Source organism: Arachis ipaensis, chromosome B8 (genome assembly GCF_059453495.1).
Source record: "Arachis ipaensis isolate K30076 ecotype BB chromosome B8, ASM5945349v1, whole genome shotgun sequence".
Taxonomy (NCBI): domain Eukaryota; kingdom Viridiplantae; phylum Streptophyta; class Magnoliopsida; order Fabales; family Fabaceae; genus Arachis; species Arachis ipaensis.
Genome location: NC_142443.1, coordinates 2,646,635 through 2,663,277, shown reverse-complemented (window position 1 = coordinate 2,663,277; position 16,643 = coordinate 2,646,635). Strand labels below are relative to the sequence as shown.

General features: G+C 30.5%; 2 protein-coding genes across 2 annotated transcripts; both read left to right on the top strand.

Annotated features, from left to right (window-relative positions):
• Nucleotides 1-9,881: 9,881 nt before the first annotated feature.
• LOC107613871 (DNA double-strand break repair RAD50 ATPase) lies at nt 9,882-12,027 on the top strand. Its single transcript, XM_016316047.3, has 2 exons — nt 9,882-10,231; nt 10,395-12,027. The coding sequence occupies exons 1-2, from the start codon at nt 9,983-9,985 to the stop codon at nt 11,910-11,912; spliced, it is 1,767 nt and encodes a 588-aa protein (XP_016171533.1). The 5' UTR covers nt 9,882-9,982; the 3' UTR covers nt 11,913-12,027.
• A 1,218-nt stretch (nt 12,028-13,245) lies between these two features.
• On the top strand, nt 13,246-15,344 carry LOC107613814 (UDP-Glycosyltransferase superfamily protein). Its single transcript, XM_088497573.1, has 2 exons — nt 13,246-15,019; nt 15,116-15,344. Exon 1 carries the CDS (start codon nt 13,539-13,541, stop codon nt 14,988-14,990), a length of 1,452 nt encoding a protein of 483 aa, XP_088353699.1. The 5' UTR covers nt 13,246-13,538; the 3' UTR covers nt 14,991-15,019; nt 15,116-15,344.
• Nucleotides 15,345-16,643: the final 1,299 nt, after the last annotated feature.

Here is a 16,643-nt window from a genome sequence, read left to right as displayed (position 1 = left end):
TAAATCGGTTCAACCACAGTTCAATCCAGATTGAACCATTGAACTATTAAATCAGTCACTTGACTGGTTCGATAATCGATTCGGTTCTCATAACCTTGGTTAATATGTTGGGCTGATGAAGATTGGTTTAATAACTTCTAAGTCAATCTTCATCATTCCCTCCTCCTAAGCTCTAAAAAAGAAGAAGCTCGTCATGTTCATCTTTTCCAATCTGATGTTTCATGGTTGTCACCTGCGAAAATAATATATTCAGATTATTGATATGCTCCATAATTGACGTAAATTCACTTATGCAAAGAGTATAGAGTCTCTTTTTGAGAAATATTCTGTTTGTGTAATGATTTAATCTCGTATAATTTAATGAGCATGTCTCAAATCATTTTTGCTGTCTTTTTCTTTAAAGTGCTTCACAATACAAAATTAGTCATTGCTAAGTATAAGTTGGCAACAATATTATTATCCATCTCTTTTCCTTTTCTATAGTCATTGGCAATACTTTGCATGTCTATCTTTAATTGTATCCAAGTAATTTTTCTTCTTTAAAATTGTCTTGATCTTCAATATTAAAAAAGGAGAAATTTTTCTTGTTGAATTTTTTTATCTTAGATTTTATTGTTATGGTATTGACACTAATATGCTCTTTCAGAGCAAAAACATTACAAACTTAAAATTCTAACCACACTAACAAAAAAAAAAGAATACATAAAAAAAGATTGTTAACTCAATAAGAAGAGTATAGAAAATTTTTTTGATTCAAAAACCTCACAAGGTGGTATTGCAAGTGTAGGATTACCATGTTCATAACACATAACACGTATCGAAAGTAATAAAGTAATTCTAAAGATATATTTTGTGCTTAAACTTTATTTCAATAATAAACAATATATAGATCAGATTTAAATATCTGTGTGTACGCTAGTAAAAATCACTTTCTCCTTCGATGGTACGAATGTCCTATGCGTATCCACACCGAGACAAACATTTGCTGTCAACTCCTTGACTAATGGACATCTGATCTAAATTGAGAAATCTCTTGCAACTCTTTGCATGCTATAAAATTCTTCTCCAAGAATTAAGGCTTACATACGTTTATGTGTGTAGAGGTAAAGGAATAAAATCCTTGTGTTTTATTCTCGTCTTCGTCACATTCCTCTACTCTTGGCATACATATATATAGTATGAGATTTGTTATTAATTTATCATATATTGAAATTCCAAATCTGAATCCTTCAAATTTATGAATCATATCATAACTCAATTTGAAAACAGAATCAGTTAGGATCTCATCCAAATTTAGAAATAGAATAAGTAATTATTCTCAAATCTCATTTAATATTCTCAATTATCATACTATTATTATATTCTTAGTGCTAGCAAAGAATATAATAATATTCCATTTGAATTAATATAATTATTTATTTGATCAAATCAAAATAATAATTAAATAATTCTATAACAAAGATTAGAACACTCGTTAGTGTGTGACCCCATAGGTTCAATACTAAGTGCGGGTAGTAAATTAGTCATACTAAATTTACTAATCAAGGTTGGCGTCTAGCAACACTCCTCAAGAAATATATTTTTACTAAGAACCTTAGAAGAACAAAGTATAATTCCTTCCATCTTTCCAACTATTGGTTAACCCTTAGAGTATGATTTAATTGTCAAGCTCTAACTTGTTACAAACTCATTTCTTCATTCATTCAATCCCCTTGGCCAATATTTTATTCATCTCAGTCATTATAATCATAGAACTCAAACTCTTTACCGAGAGTTGACGGATTCCTTATTGACTAATCATTAATTCTACAAGTATTTAAATTATACCCAATATCCATTCAACTAGCACCCTAGGGTATTAGGTGCCCGAAATCAAAGTATAATAAATACATTATTAATTACTATGACAGTCGCAGGTCAAAAGAAACTCTATTACTATGTTCATCTTGAGAATATCCTATTGACAAATATGCGGTAATTATAACCATTAGGAATTCTCAAAGTGAGTCAGTTCAATGGTCATATCTCTATACACATCATCTATATATATAATTTAATAAATGAGATCTATTAATCTTCATCCAATAAAGACCATTATATATATATTGATCTTTTCGGATTATTAATGTCCTTTTTAATAATCGATCAAGAACAATTTAGATTAAATTATAAAAGACTTATCTCTCAATATTATGATCACTATTACAATGATAAATCTCTAAATTTAATCAAGAACCTTATTATATTAACATTTTAATATAATAATAATAATAAATTATTTAACACGTGATTGATTGAATTGTGATCATATTACTTATTCCCAACAGCAAGTAACTTCTAACAATGGAGATATCTTATGCCTTGGAGCAGCAATAGATTATGAAGGTGGTGGACGACTAGTTGATATTTGGTTGATGGATTGTGCTGCAATTTATAGCATGACTTCGCATCGAAATTAGTTTAATACCTATGAATTGGTTTCATCAGGATCTGTGTTCATGGAAGATGATTATGCTTTGAAAATTGTGGATATTGATTTATCAAATCAAAACGTTTGATAATTCTATACGCACAATTCAAAGTATGAGACATGTAAAGACTAAGAAAGAATTTATTGTCTGTTAGATTCTTGAATACTCAAAGATACAAGATTAATATTAAAGGTGGAATCTTAAAAATATGAAGTGGTGCTCATGTCATCATAAAAGCCCAAAAGACTAATAATCAATATTTAATTTACTTACTCTTTTTGCCAATCTAAGAATATAATTAACATAATTGGAATCTCAATAATTAGTTTAATGTAAATAGCCAAATTTAGAAATCACTTTAAATTTAATTTAAAAAACATATTTGTCAAAATTATTCAAAATTTGATCAAATGGATAAAGAGTTTGTACATGTATGGTGACTTTGGTTGTAAATGTAAAAAAATTAAAATTTGTGTTAATTGTTAACATACATGTATGGTTAGTAGTTTAGTTGCATTATTCAAACTATAAGTTTATTGTGAATACAACTTCTGTATTTATATACATGTATGTTTGGTGACTTAATTGTATTCAAACTAAAAAATTTGCTGTGAATGCAAAACTTATTTTTCTAAAGGTTATTTCCTTTAATTTCCAATCCCAAGATTTTGAGTATATAAAAGTAAAACCAAGCAATTCAATGTTAAAGCACTATTTAAGCTAAGGAAATCAAGTCAAATTACATTCCATCTAAATCTTATTAAAAAAAAAAAGATAAAAATTCATGAAACTTTACATAAAGGTGAAGATTACATTATTTGCAATAAATGATCCAATATTGCAATGTTTAAAGACATGATGTAAAGGAAGCAGCACAATGATATCTGATTTTAGGCAGGGTATTGTAATAATGTTAAATTAAACAATTAAAAACAAATAGTATAATACTCGAGTACAGTGGAATGAGTGGTAAAGCAGCATGGGGAATCTGGTTTTGATGGAATGTAACAACCAAAACAAGACAAAATACCAAAACATTATACGAGGAGGGCCACACCACTAAGCCATAAAATAGCTTCTATTAAACCTAACTTGGTAATACCAGCTTCATCTTGCATCATTTTATGTCATGGTAATTATAGGGATATACGATATATAAAGGGATATGTGCACGTTATTAATGTTGTCATTTTAGAGAAACTTTTGGAGACAGTAAATTTTAGTTTTTTTTGCTATTTATCTAAGTATGGATATTTCATTGAGTTGTCGTGTTTGCATGTCGGATACATTTTGGATATGACACTTATCGACACTTGTATAATATACGTGTCTGTTGAGTCCAACCGTATCTTAATAAAAAATAAAAAATTCTTTTTCGAACATGCCTGGACACACCTAAATACCATCATATGTCAGTGTGTCCAATTTATTCTTAACATATATTTTTAAAATAATTTTAGATATAGTATATATTATTATTTATTAAAACAAAAAATATTTTAAATACTTGATATAATTAAAATAAGATATTAAAAATAATTAAAAAATTTAATTTATACTTTAATATCCATAAAATATCAAAATATCATTACGATTTATCTAAAAAATACTTTGTTTTATATGTATGCGTGTCTTCGTGTCATGTAAGATTTTAAAATTCGCGTGTCGGCGTGTCCCGTGTCGTGTCGTGTCCGTGCATGTGCATCATAGGCTATTATTTGATCAGTATAAATATTAAATTATTTTTATTGAATAATTTTTTTTAATTTATATATACAAATTCTAAAAAATATAAATATAAATTATATATTATTTGTGTACAATATGTCTGTAAATATAACTATATATGTGCAAATTATTACTGACTAAATGTTAACAAAAAAATAATATTTATTAGTCACGTAGTAGTTTTATGCTGGACAAAAAGAACTGCGCTTCTATTTTTAAATTCTAAACACTATATATATATTACTTGATTGTACTTTGATTTTGGTTATTTTGATATTTTGTTCTTCACAATTGCCTCGTTTTTTTTTTTTTTTACACTATGCTTCGTACGTAGCCAGAAAGAGTCAAGAAATTTGCATCAATAGTTTCTTTCAAGCTAGGCTGTGAGTGTGAAAATATGAATGAAAACGAAAGAGAAGTATTCTCCACGCACCCCCATAGCTGGAATCGAGGTACATTCATTCCATTCCCATGTTCCTCTTTCCAAGTAAATGCTAAGAAACAAAAACTAGTTCTATATAGTTTTACAATGTGGCTCTTTTTTTATTCATAGCGTGGGATGCTGAATTACTGGAACAATTATTTAGTTAATTATGCACATTTTCATGCAATTGTAATTTGTAAGTAACCGTTTTGAGTGCAATAATATAATATAATGCGACAAAAGGTGTTATTGGTCTGTGACTTTGTGACAAAAACAATACGACCCTTCATGCGGCCCCATTTCATTTGTTCATGCATATATGTTTTTATTTTATTTATGGATTATGGGGGCTTTCCTTTTGCATAATTAACTCACAAGCTTCTAAGAGCTATGTTGAAATTTGCAAACGTAATGTTAAATGCATAGATTAAATTATGGAAAAGTATATGAACTAATTCCAAATCAATCAAAAATGGAACAACTTAATTAATTATAAATATAGTAATTAATTTTATTTATTTATGATTTAAAATATTGGTTATTAAATATTTCACCACATTCAAATTAGGAGGAGATACGTTCAGTATCATTACAACGTGAATCACGGAAACTAATTCAATTAGCTTTCGTCTCTTCACCTTCCTTCCCTCTCCAAATGTTTAAAAACATGATAAATCAGAAAACAAATTCAAAACCGTCCAATTTACAAAGAAAAGAAACATTTAATACATAGTATAAGCACCATCTACATAGAGGTTTTGGATTTACCCAAAGATATTTGGCTAGTTTTTGTCTGGAACCATCTTGGTTCTCTAGCATTATTGTTAAATTATTAAGAGAAGGAAGCTAGCTAGGGAGTGAAGTAGTTTGGATTTTTGTTGAATTACTAAGGACTAATAACTGTTAAAAAAATGCTATTAGTACACTAAAACTAGCCACTAAAATCAGTCATCAATGTATTTATGTATAAATATATGTGTGGTTTAATTTATTTTCAATGTGTATTTATATTCCAACATGTATTTTATACTAGTGGCTGACTTTGATGATGAATTTTAGTGTACACATAGTATAATCCTAAGTGTTAATATTGCAAATATGGAGGAGTGTATGTAATTAGTCTTATATTAAAAAAATAAAAAATTTATAAGATAAGAAATTCTAATTTAAAATTTTAAGATTTTGAGTTGAATATAATATTTTTTTATTTTGTGTTCTTTTATTTAGTCCTTTTTCAAAATCTTTCTAGTAGTCAATAGTTAATAAGAAAGTAGAGTAAATTATTTTTATTTATAAAAATTCATAACGTTGATGATTTTAAATAATTTATGCTACAAAAATATAGAAATATGAATTTCATTTATAGATATTTTATAAATAAAAATAATAATTTATTCATTTTGTGAAATTGTAATTTATTTTCCAATTGCAAGCCACTAATGAAGGTGTTCATCAGTTAAATTTCCTTTGCTCATAGATAATCAAATAATTGAAGAAGGAACATAAGGAAGCACACGCACCTGCTTGAGTGAAGTTTACACCAACATTAATCCATATATGGCATTATATTTCTTATGTGGTCCCATTTGATGCCTTCTTATTTTAAGGAAAAGACTAAAGAGTGTCCAAATTAATCACAATTTGTTGTTAATCTATCAAACTTCAATTGATTTTAATTAAAAGATAAAGCTTAATGCAGACAGATCAGAGAATGCCTCAATAATGAGTGCAAGGGATATATCCACATAAGATTTACATACCCTTCATGGTGCATGCATGATACTTATTAAGTCCAAATTCTAATTAATTCGATTTATTACTTTTGTAGTATATATGTAATAAATTGAATTTAGCTGATTCGATTTTCATAGAAATATTATAAGACAGAAATGTAACGAAAATTAATTTAAAATTTTTACATAATTTTGAATCTTATTTAATTTATGAGTGTAAATTATCCTATTTTATATCTTTTTAATAAAAAATTATGAAGATGAAATCATGTAAAGTGTGTTTTTTTCTGGTTTGGTAGGAACACAAATAAAATTTAGTTGGTTAGGGGAAGACTAAACCTCTCGTTAGTCCCAAGTCCCAACTACTTCATATATAGTCAAAACCAAATACACCCATGTTCTAAAAGATTGCTAAACTACCTACTATGAGCTGCTAAAGTGGTTGTCACATATTCTAAGTGACATTATGTCTTTTATTATATATACTAATAAAAAATATATTTTTTAATTTTATTTTTAATACCTGAAGACAAAATATCCAAAATTTCTTAGTTTGAGTATAAAATATTAATCATCTTAGTTAATATTACATTTATTATTATTATAATATCTAGATTTAATTTTAATATAATAATAGTGTAAAATATTTATATAATTGTCTAATCAAATTTATTTTAAAGTGATAGTTATTTTTATTGGTATAGTATTACGTAATTAAATATACATAAAAATCTGATTTATATGGATAATATATTAAAATTAAATTTAATATATTTATAAATAAAAGAATAAATTAATTGATAAATGAGTGCCATAAGTTTTTTTTTTTTTTATCAAAGATAGAAGACTCGAACCCACAACCTCTTAATTAAGTATGAGAGACTATGCCATTTCAACTATTACTCATTGAGAATGAGTGCCATAAGTTAATTCCACGCATCTGTGCCAACGCTATCAAATAAACAAGAAAGACATTTTTTGCATGTGGTGGTTTGACAAATCCTACTAACTGCTGGTCTAGCAGCTTTGGCTTGGGGAGATATTAATTTCTATATATAAAATATCAACTATATTTATAAATATTAAAATTAATAATTAAAATTAATTATTAATATAAAATATATATTAAAAATAAATTAAATTATATATATAAATATATAATAACTAATTTTATGATTAATTTTAATAATTAATTTTAATATAAAAATAATATTTTTATAAAATATAAAACTTTGTACAGGAAAAAGAAAAATGGTCATAGTCACAGCAAAACGCCTCATCATTAAACAATTCCATTGTCCTACATGGAATTCCAATTTATATTAAAAGGGGCCATAAGAATCCAAGAAAAATAAATACTGCAATTTCAAAAATACCCTATTGGCACTAGTATTTATACATAGCTCATGATGGGCTTTTTGTAATTTTATATTGGTCCCCCATATGACCTCACGTACTGCAAGATTCATAGTCTGTAAAGTTTTTGGAAGGCTTTGGCTCTTTTAGGTTAATTTTCTTCCCCTTTCGGCCGAAAAATCTGCATGCTTGCGTGGCTCAATATTATTAATCCTCGGTTTTACACATGGACGATATTACCCCTCTGCCACACTTGCTTAAAATCAAGGATCTGAAAGAATAAAACAGAAGTCGTTTAAGTCTATACCAATGTTAACCTAGGGTTACTATTCCGATTAGAAAAATGTGTTAGATGCATCCAGATAAAATTCGTGTCTTATGCACTAAACTAATTTAATAATATAATTTGGAATCATAATTCAAAATTATCTTAATGGATAACATATATATATATATATATATATATATATATATATATATATATATGATGGCATTTTCTTTTTTTTTTTTACGTCAATTTCACAAATATGATTAGTGTTTTATTTACTTTTTTACCCCGCTCTCGAAAATGTTCAGTGACCTTTCGTTCAAGGGACAAGTTTATGATCTTAAACTTCATGAAGAGTCATCAGCACGTAGGTTTTGCATGGGAGGAAAAAATGACGAGGCTCGTGTTTTTTTTTGTCGCTAGCTAATGAATTGCTGCATGCACAAAGCGAAATTCAAACTTTCGATACTTATTTAAGCTAATAAACTAACTACTAAATCACAAGGCTCGTGTTTGTTACTACATGCTACATATATGATAGGAGAATGATGAGATTAAAAAAGTGTTTTAAGAATTAATTACAGCAGGGAGGCTGAATTAGGCAAATTCACCAACCCCGTGTAAAAGGGGAAGAAGTACTTGATAACTTTTTGAACAATGTTTCAGAAGAGCAACATAGACATGTCATGATTACACACACAAAGTGTTAAGTGAATGAGTATTAAAGCAACATCTTGTTGACATTTGACGTTGTCCACAAACTGAAAGCTGTGTCACTTGACCTTAGGATTGTGGGATAATAGTGGTTGGAATGCAATGGAATCAAATGAAACTTCTCAATTTTGGTTCAAAAGCAAATACCAAATTCTGGTTTAAGGTAACTTTTCGCATGTGGGCATATTGGTAAACTAGTCACACATTGCTGGGGGCGCCGGGGGGATATATATGTGAAAATTTGGGGACCAATAATTTTTAATAGGTGAATGTTATGGTGCCTTTGAGATTATGCCTAACTTACTAAAACAAGGAAATAGATAATATTTAATAAATTTTAAATATTTTATTTTTTGTTTTAAATATTTTATTTTTTACTTTTAAAAACAAGTTAAGCAATTTAGACACCATAATAAAAGGCACCATAAAATTCAACTTTTTAATAAGCACACTTGGTCTTTTTCTTTAACATCATAAAAATATAGTGATGGTTAAGTACTTACCAACAAAAGTAAAGAATAATATTAGATGATTGTTATAATTTATTATTTTTTATTAATAATTAATTAATAATATTTAAAAGTAGTAGCAAAAAATATATTGTTAAATTATTAGACTAAAGATATTGAGTTAATAATTAAAAATGCTCACTAATATAAAATAAAAGTACTAGTCCTTAATCTTTTTTCAAAAGTAAATTGTGTTTGCACACCAAAATTTATAATTTTTTGTACTGTCTAACTTATTTTTAGTATATATTTTATATTTTAATGTATATTAGTATATACTTAGTATTTAAAATTCATCATTTTATTATTATATGACAAAGTGTGACACTTTACTCTATAATAGTAAAATGAGAAATACCAAAAAAATTAAAATAAATCATGTTATCACTGCCATAAATTAGCTTATTCTCTCAGTCTCTGTTGTTCTCATTCACATGCCCTCATTCCCATGCCACTAGTTTTTTTTTTTTTTTTTCTTCATTTGAGAACAGAGACAAAAAAACACTCATTGGATTTGAGATGACCCTTTCTACCTCTTATTCTATATTTTTTCTGGTTCTCCAAGATCCTATTCCAACCATAGATACACACAACCTTAGAACCAAATCCAACCGTTGGATACCACATGTTACTCATCTTTTTTTCCTTCAATTCTCAACAAAAAATTTCTTACCATATTATTATTATAATAATAATATAAAAACATATTCCAGTGCATAACTGCACATATTATCTTCTCAGCATTTACATGCTTCATTTTGTTGTTTCCTCTGTTTTTCATGATGGATGCAACTGCTACCACCACCACCACCATGAGCACTGCACAGATTTTTGAAGATCATAAGAGCAACAACAATGGCAAGCCTGAAATAAGCAGAGAAGAAATCCAAACAGCCATAGCCAAAGCAGTGGAGCTAAGAGCACTACATGCTGCTTTGACACAAGGAAGTAGCCCTGCCAATGCTAGATTCCCATCACCTTCCCCTGCTTCTCACTACTCTGCTCATGATTACCCTGTTTTCACACCAGTATGACCAATTCTCCTTCACTTTCTTGCTTCTCATCATGCCATTTTCACCCTCACCATTGTTTAATTTCTAGAAACAAACCAAGAAAGGAGTTGACTTTTGTTTTTGTTTTAAGCTTTTGCTTTGTCTTGCTTTTGTGATGAATATTATGTATCATTGACAGAGCTATGAAGATGACCCTTTGGCAGGAGGGTATCATCATCAGAACCCAACAAGATCGGAAAGTTGGGATGAGAGCCCCTTAGAAGGAGGAAACACCACCATGGAAAACATTGCTCCAGATTACAAAGAGAAATCATGTTCAAGAAAGGGATTACCTTTTGGTTTCTCCAACTTAGATTCTCACACATGTTCTGCTGAAGATAGCAAATCCGTGACCGGTTCTTGTGCAAACAACATCACAGTTCTTCAATCCTCACCTGCCAATGACTACTTTAAATCAAGAAGAAGGAACAGCTTGGAAGATTTGAGGCCGGTTTCGTCGTGCAATCGGTGCAAGCCTGCTATCATTACTAGTGAATTTGAGAGCACAAGGAACAGCAGAAGCTCCAACATTGTTGTTCCACTCACTGATTCTCATGCTTCTTTCCAAACACAGCCTAAAAGTAAAGGTGTTATGTCATGGCTATTTCCTCGGTTCAAGAAGAAGCATAGCAAGAATGTGATGATGAGTTCCCCAAACAGAACTGAATCTGAGGAAGTTTCTCAAGTTCTTAAGGACATGGGAATAGTTTCAATTGAGACACTCAAGAGGGAGTTAATGGAAGCAAATGAGAGTAGGGATGCAGCATTAATGGAAGTTTCTGAGATGAGAACTTCATTGGGGGAACTCAAGCAGAAGCTGGAATACTTGGAGAACTATTGTGAGGAGCTGAAGAATGCATTGAAGCATGGTGTGGCAAGAAAAGAGTCAACACAGAGAGGAGCTTTACATGAGGGGAGCAATGGAGAAGAGAATTTGATGCCTGTGAATGAAGAAGTCATGGTTGAGGGATTCCTGCAGATGGTATCCGAATCGAGGCTATCAGTGAAGCAATTCTGCAAGACACTTATCTGCCAAGTTGAAGAAACTGATCAATGTTTGATTCACAATTTGAACTTGCTTCTTCAACCATACAGGCTTTCACTCAATTCAAAGTACTCAAAAGCAGTATTGTATCATTTTGAATCCTTCATAAACCAATCTCTCTACCAAGACTTTGAGAATTGCGTGTTCCAGAAGAATGGCTGTGCCAAGTTCTTGGATCCTAGGCAGGACAGGCAGGCGCAATTCTCGTCTTTCGTGGCGCTGCGAAACTTGAGCTGGAATGAAGTGTTGAAGAAGGGTACAAAGTATTACAGTGAAGAATTTAGCAAGTTCTGTGATCAGAAAATGAGTGGTATAATCACATTACTGAATTGGACTAGGCCTTGGCCAGAGCAACTTCTTCAAGCTTTCTTTGTGGCAGCAAAATGCATATGGTTGCTGCATTTGTTGGCATTTTCTTTCAACCCTCCATTGGGAATCTTAAGGGTAGAAGAGAATAGGAGCTTTGATCCTCAATACATGGAAGATATGGTTAATGATAAGCAGAGATCACAGGGTCCAAATAGGGTTAAGATCATGGTGAATCCAGGATTTTATGTTCAGGATAGGATCTTAAGGTGTAAAGTTCTTTGCAGGCACAAGTCTGCACCTTAATTATTAAGTCGTATCTGTGTTAGTGTGCATTTTTTATTTTGCTTTTGTACTTTAGACTATCTCTTCAAGTTTGTAACTATCCTAAATTGAATGTCATAATTAATAATGGCTCAAATTTGTTGTATCCATTCCCAACTACATTTTATGAGGCTGAGTGAAATTCTATTTCCTTGTAACTTGATTTGCTTCAGGAAGAAAATAAAAGAAACCTCTCAATTAGTTGACGTTCATGGATTGATGGATAACAAACTCAACAGTTTCTAACTAACGCTGAATCTTTGTTTTTTCTTTTGGGTGATGGAACTTTTATTAGGATTTAAGCCTCTATAAGTTCAACTCCTATTGGGCCTTGGAATAAGGGTATTAACCAATTCCTATTAGATAGGTCCTAATAAACTAACTAAAATTGTCTAGGATTGGGCTGTCCAATTCGCTTACCAAAAAAAAAAATTAACTAAAAGATAAGATAGCTTAATTTAAATCTTCTAAATATGAGATAATTAATTTAAATCAGATTTGATCTTATTAGATTTTATCAGATTTGATTTAAATTAGAATCTTTAAAAACATAATAACTAATTTAAATCAGATTTGATCTTATTAGATTAGATTAGATCAGATTTGATATAAATTTAAAATCTCTAAAAATACTATTAAGCAAATTAAAAATAAATCAAATTTTTTAACAAATTCTAAAAAAAAAAAAAATTAAAATAAAAACTTAATAAATTCAAAAATTAATAGCTAATTTGTATCTTTCATTAGACTTAAAAATATTGTTAGATCTCCTACCATTCTAATATAGCCCAATAAACCTCATAAATTTAGGCCCACCAAAAATGGCCTACGAATTACATTCATTACTCATTAGCATTAGCATTAACTTCTGTTAATTATAACACCCAAAATGACAAACTCATCGTGCTTTTGTCTTTTTTTTGGTAAGTTCATCGTGCTTTTGTCTTAAATTCAGTAATTGTCCCCAATTTCTCTCAGCATATAAGCCACGATATTGAAGCAGTTTCAGCCAAGCACTTTCATCATGTATTTAAAAAAAAGGGGCCTTCACCACCATAGTATTGGACAATTTGGAATGCCTTTCTTTTTATCACGTTAGATCGGGATCTTTTCGGAGATTTTCACAAATGACTAAATTTGGGCCCAACTTGATAAAGTTGAACATTAACCCAGTTTATAGACTTGGGCCAAGTATAGAACAACTATATACTTAAGCCAAAAATTCAACAATAGTACCCAAAATCCACCGGTTATCCAGCTAAGATTTTAGTTGAATGGCAAAATATAATGTCTTTTAATACGTTGTCAATAAATAGATAAAATGATTAAAATCCTTCAATATGTGAACGAGTGCAAAGTGTATAATGCTAATGATTGGGAGATGGGAGGTGTCTAATTCATCTCAAAACAAACAAACAAAAATTGTTATAAAATAATATAATAATAAAAAAAGAAGAATTCAGTTAATGAATGGTTAGAAAAGAGGATTGGCATGTGTTCCACGAACCACGATAATTGAGGGAGATTCAACTACTACTTTGAACTTTGACCACGGTCCCCGCTTTTTCATAAGATCAACTTTCCATCCATAATCACTCTGAAACGGCAATGGCGGATCAAAAACAAACGATAGTGATGTTCCCATTCATGGCGCAAGGCCACATCATCCCTTTCCTCGCCTTAGCTCTCCAACTCGAAAAGCGATCAAATCACTACCGCATCATAATCGTCAACACTGCCCTCAACATCAACAAGCTCCGATCCTCTCTCCCACCGGACTCCGCCGTCACCCTCCACGAACTCCCTTTCTCCAGCACCGAACACGGCCTCCCTCCGAACACTGAGAACACCGACACTGTCCCCTACAACCTCGTCATCAAGCTCATCCAAGCTTCCACCTCCCTCAAAAAACCCTTCAAGAACCTCATCCAAAACCTCCGATCCCAAAGACTCTGCATCGTTGCTGATATTTTCTTCGGTTGGACCGCCACTGTGGCTAAGGAGCTTGGCGTCTTCCACGTCGTCTTCAGCGGTTGCGGCGGTTACGGCCTCGCGTGTTATTATTCCCTCTGGATGAACCTCCCTCACAAGCGCGTGGACTCACGCGAATTCACGCTTCCGGACTTTCCAGAAGCGCGTTCTCTTCACGTGACGCAGCTACCAACTAACATAGCGGAAGCGGATGGGACTGACCCGTGGTCAGTTTACTTAAGGGAGGATAATTTCTACCACTGGGTTAACTCGGACGGGTTACTCCTCAACTCGGTCCGCGAACTCGACGCGTTCGGATTCAGCTACTTCACAAGAATCTTAAACCGGCCGGTATGGTCGATCGGACCGGTTCTCCTCTCGACCGGAAACGGTTCGCGTGGGAAAGGGGGCGGCATCAACCCGGAGCTGTGCAGAGAGTGGCTCAACAAGAAACCCTCGAATTCCGTTCTGTTTGTTTGCTTCGGATCCATGAACACGATCTCTGCATCGCAGATGATGCAACTTGGAACGGCATTGGAGCGTTGCGGGAAGAGTTTCGTGTGGGTGGTGAGGCCTCCGATTGGCTTCGACATAAACTCGGAGTTCAGGGCGGAGGAGTGGTTGCCGGAAGGGTTCACGGAGAAGGTTCTAGAAAGTGGAAGAGGGCTGATCGTTCACGATTGGGCGCCGCAGGTGGAGATTCTGTCGCACTCGGCAGTGTCGGCATTTTTGAGCCACTGCGGATGGAACTCGGTGATGGAATCGCTGAGTGAGGGGGTTCCGATTTTAGGGTGGCCAATGGCGGCGGAGCAGTTTTTTAACTGCAAGCTTTTAGAGGAAGAGGTTGGGGTTTGCGTTGAGGTTGCGAGAGGGAAGAAGTGTGAGGTTAAGTGGGAGGATTTGATGGCGAAGATTCAGTTGGTTATGGATGAGAGTGAGAAAGGCATTGGGATGAGGAAGAAAGCTCTTGAGATCAGAGATTTGATTAGGGATGCAAAGAAAGATGATGGTTCTTCTCTTAGGGCCATGGATGAGTTCTTAGCAGCTGCTGCACTCTCCACCCAGCACATCACTAATGGAACTTTATGAATAGTGTACTGATTTTTACTTGATAATAAGTTTTATAATTTTTTTTTTTTACTAAAGATAGGAAGTTCGAACCCGCAACTTCTTAATAGAGAATGCAGATACTATGTCATTTGAGCTATAATAAGTTTTATAATTGCTTTTGCGGTTATGTTATGTATGTATATTGGATGAGGATCTACATGGTACTTTAACTAACCAGAGCAAATGCTTGTGTGTTTAAATTGCCGCAAGCACGGCAATATGTAGTTCAGATTTACATACTAGAGTACTAGACTCAGATTGGCTGTAGTGGATAATATGAGAATATATCTTGTGTATTTTAGTGTATACTATATAATACTTCGTTTATGGTTATATATTTGAGTTAATAGTCAAATTTTGATAGTTGTAATGAAGAATGAAGTTCTAAATATGATATTCTTAACTTTATTAGATAATTAAATTGAGTGTGAACAGTTGAAAATACATTCAATTATTTTGAGGCTGATAAAAATATTTTAAATTTTGTTATTGATAAAAATATTTTTAAATAATTTAAAATTATACCGAAAATGTTTAACTGTAATTAAAAATATGATTTGTTAATAAAAAAAGTGTAATGTAACTCACTTATCGCATAAAAAACTTAATTTGTTATATCTTTATTTTTTATTAATGTAAAATGTCTCAATTTAGATGTACAATTTTTCATATTTTTAAATAATTTAATAATATTTTTATTAATAATAAAATTTAAAAATTATCAGTAAACAAACAATTTGGGTAAATTTTTTGAGTTTATCCTTAAATTGATATTTTGATTTTTATATGACGATTAAACTAGTCTTTTAGTTTTTAAATTGAGCAACTTGTCTAATTATATTTCAAGGAGCAGAGTTAATATTCTGCTTAAATTAATTATTATGATAAATAATAATGGATAATTAATTAATTAGGTTTAAATTATTTTATAGTGTTATGAAGGATAAAAGTGCCATAAAGAAACTCGGTTCATCAAAATAATAATTTCAATCAATAAAATTGAATTCAATTCTATCATTTTAAATTTTGCTAAGTAATTTTTAATAGTTGTTTGGACACTATTATTTTAATAAAAAATATTTTTTAATATTTTTTTTTATTTTTAGTGTGTTTAAAAATTTTTAGTAATAAAAATAAAAATATTAAAAAGATAAAAGAATATTTTTAAAAAAAAATTGTAATTTATATTTTTTTTAAAAAAAATTTTCTTAAAAAAATATTTTTTTATATAATAAATAAATAAAAAAATAAATTTATATTAATAAATAAAAAAATATTTTTATATAAAATATTCAAACATAAAATTATTTTTATTTTTTCATAAAATCTTTTAAAAAAACATAACTCAAACAAAATTTTTTTTTAGAAATTTACCTAAACACATCTTAAGTGTTTGTTTAGGTGCTATTAATTTGATAAAAAAAGATTTTTTTTTATTTTTTAGTGTGTTTGACAAATTTCTATAGTAAAAGTAAAAGTACTAAAAAAATAAAAAAATATCTTTTTTGAGAAGTTGTAATTTATATCTTTTTTTAAAGATTTTTTTCTCTTAAAAAAAGATATTTTTCATGTAATAAATAAAAAAATACTTTTATATCGTTATACCTAAACATAATTAATAAATAAAAAGAT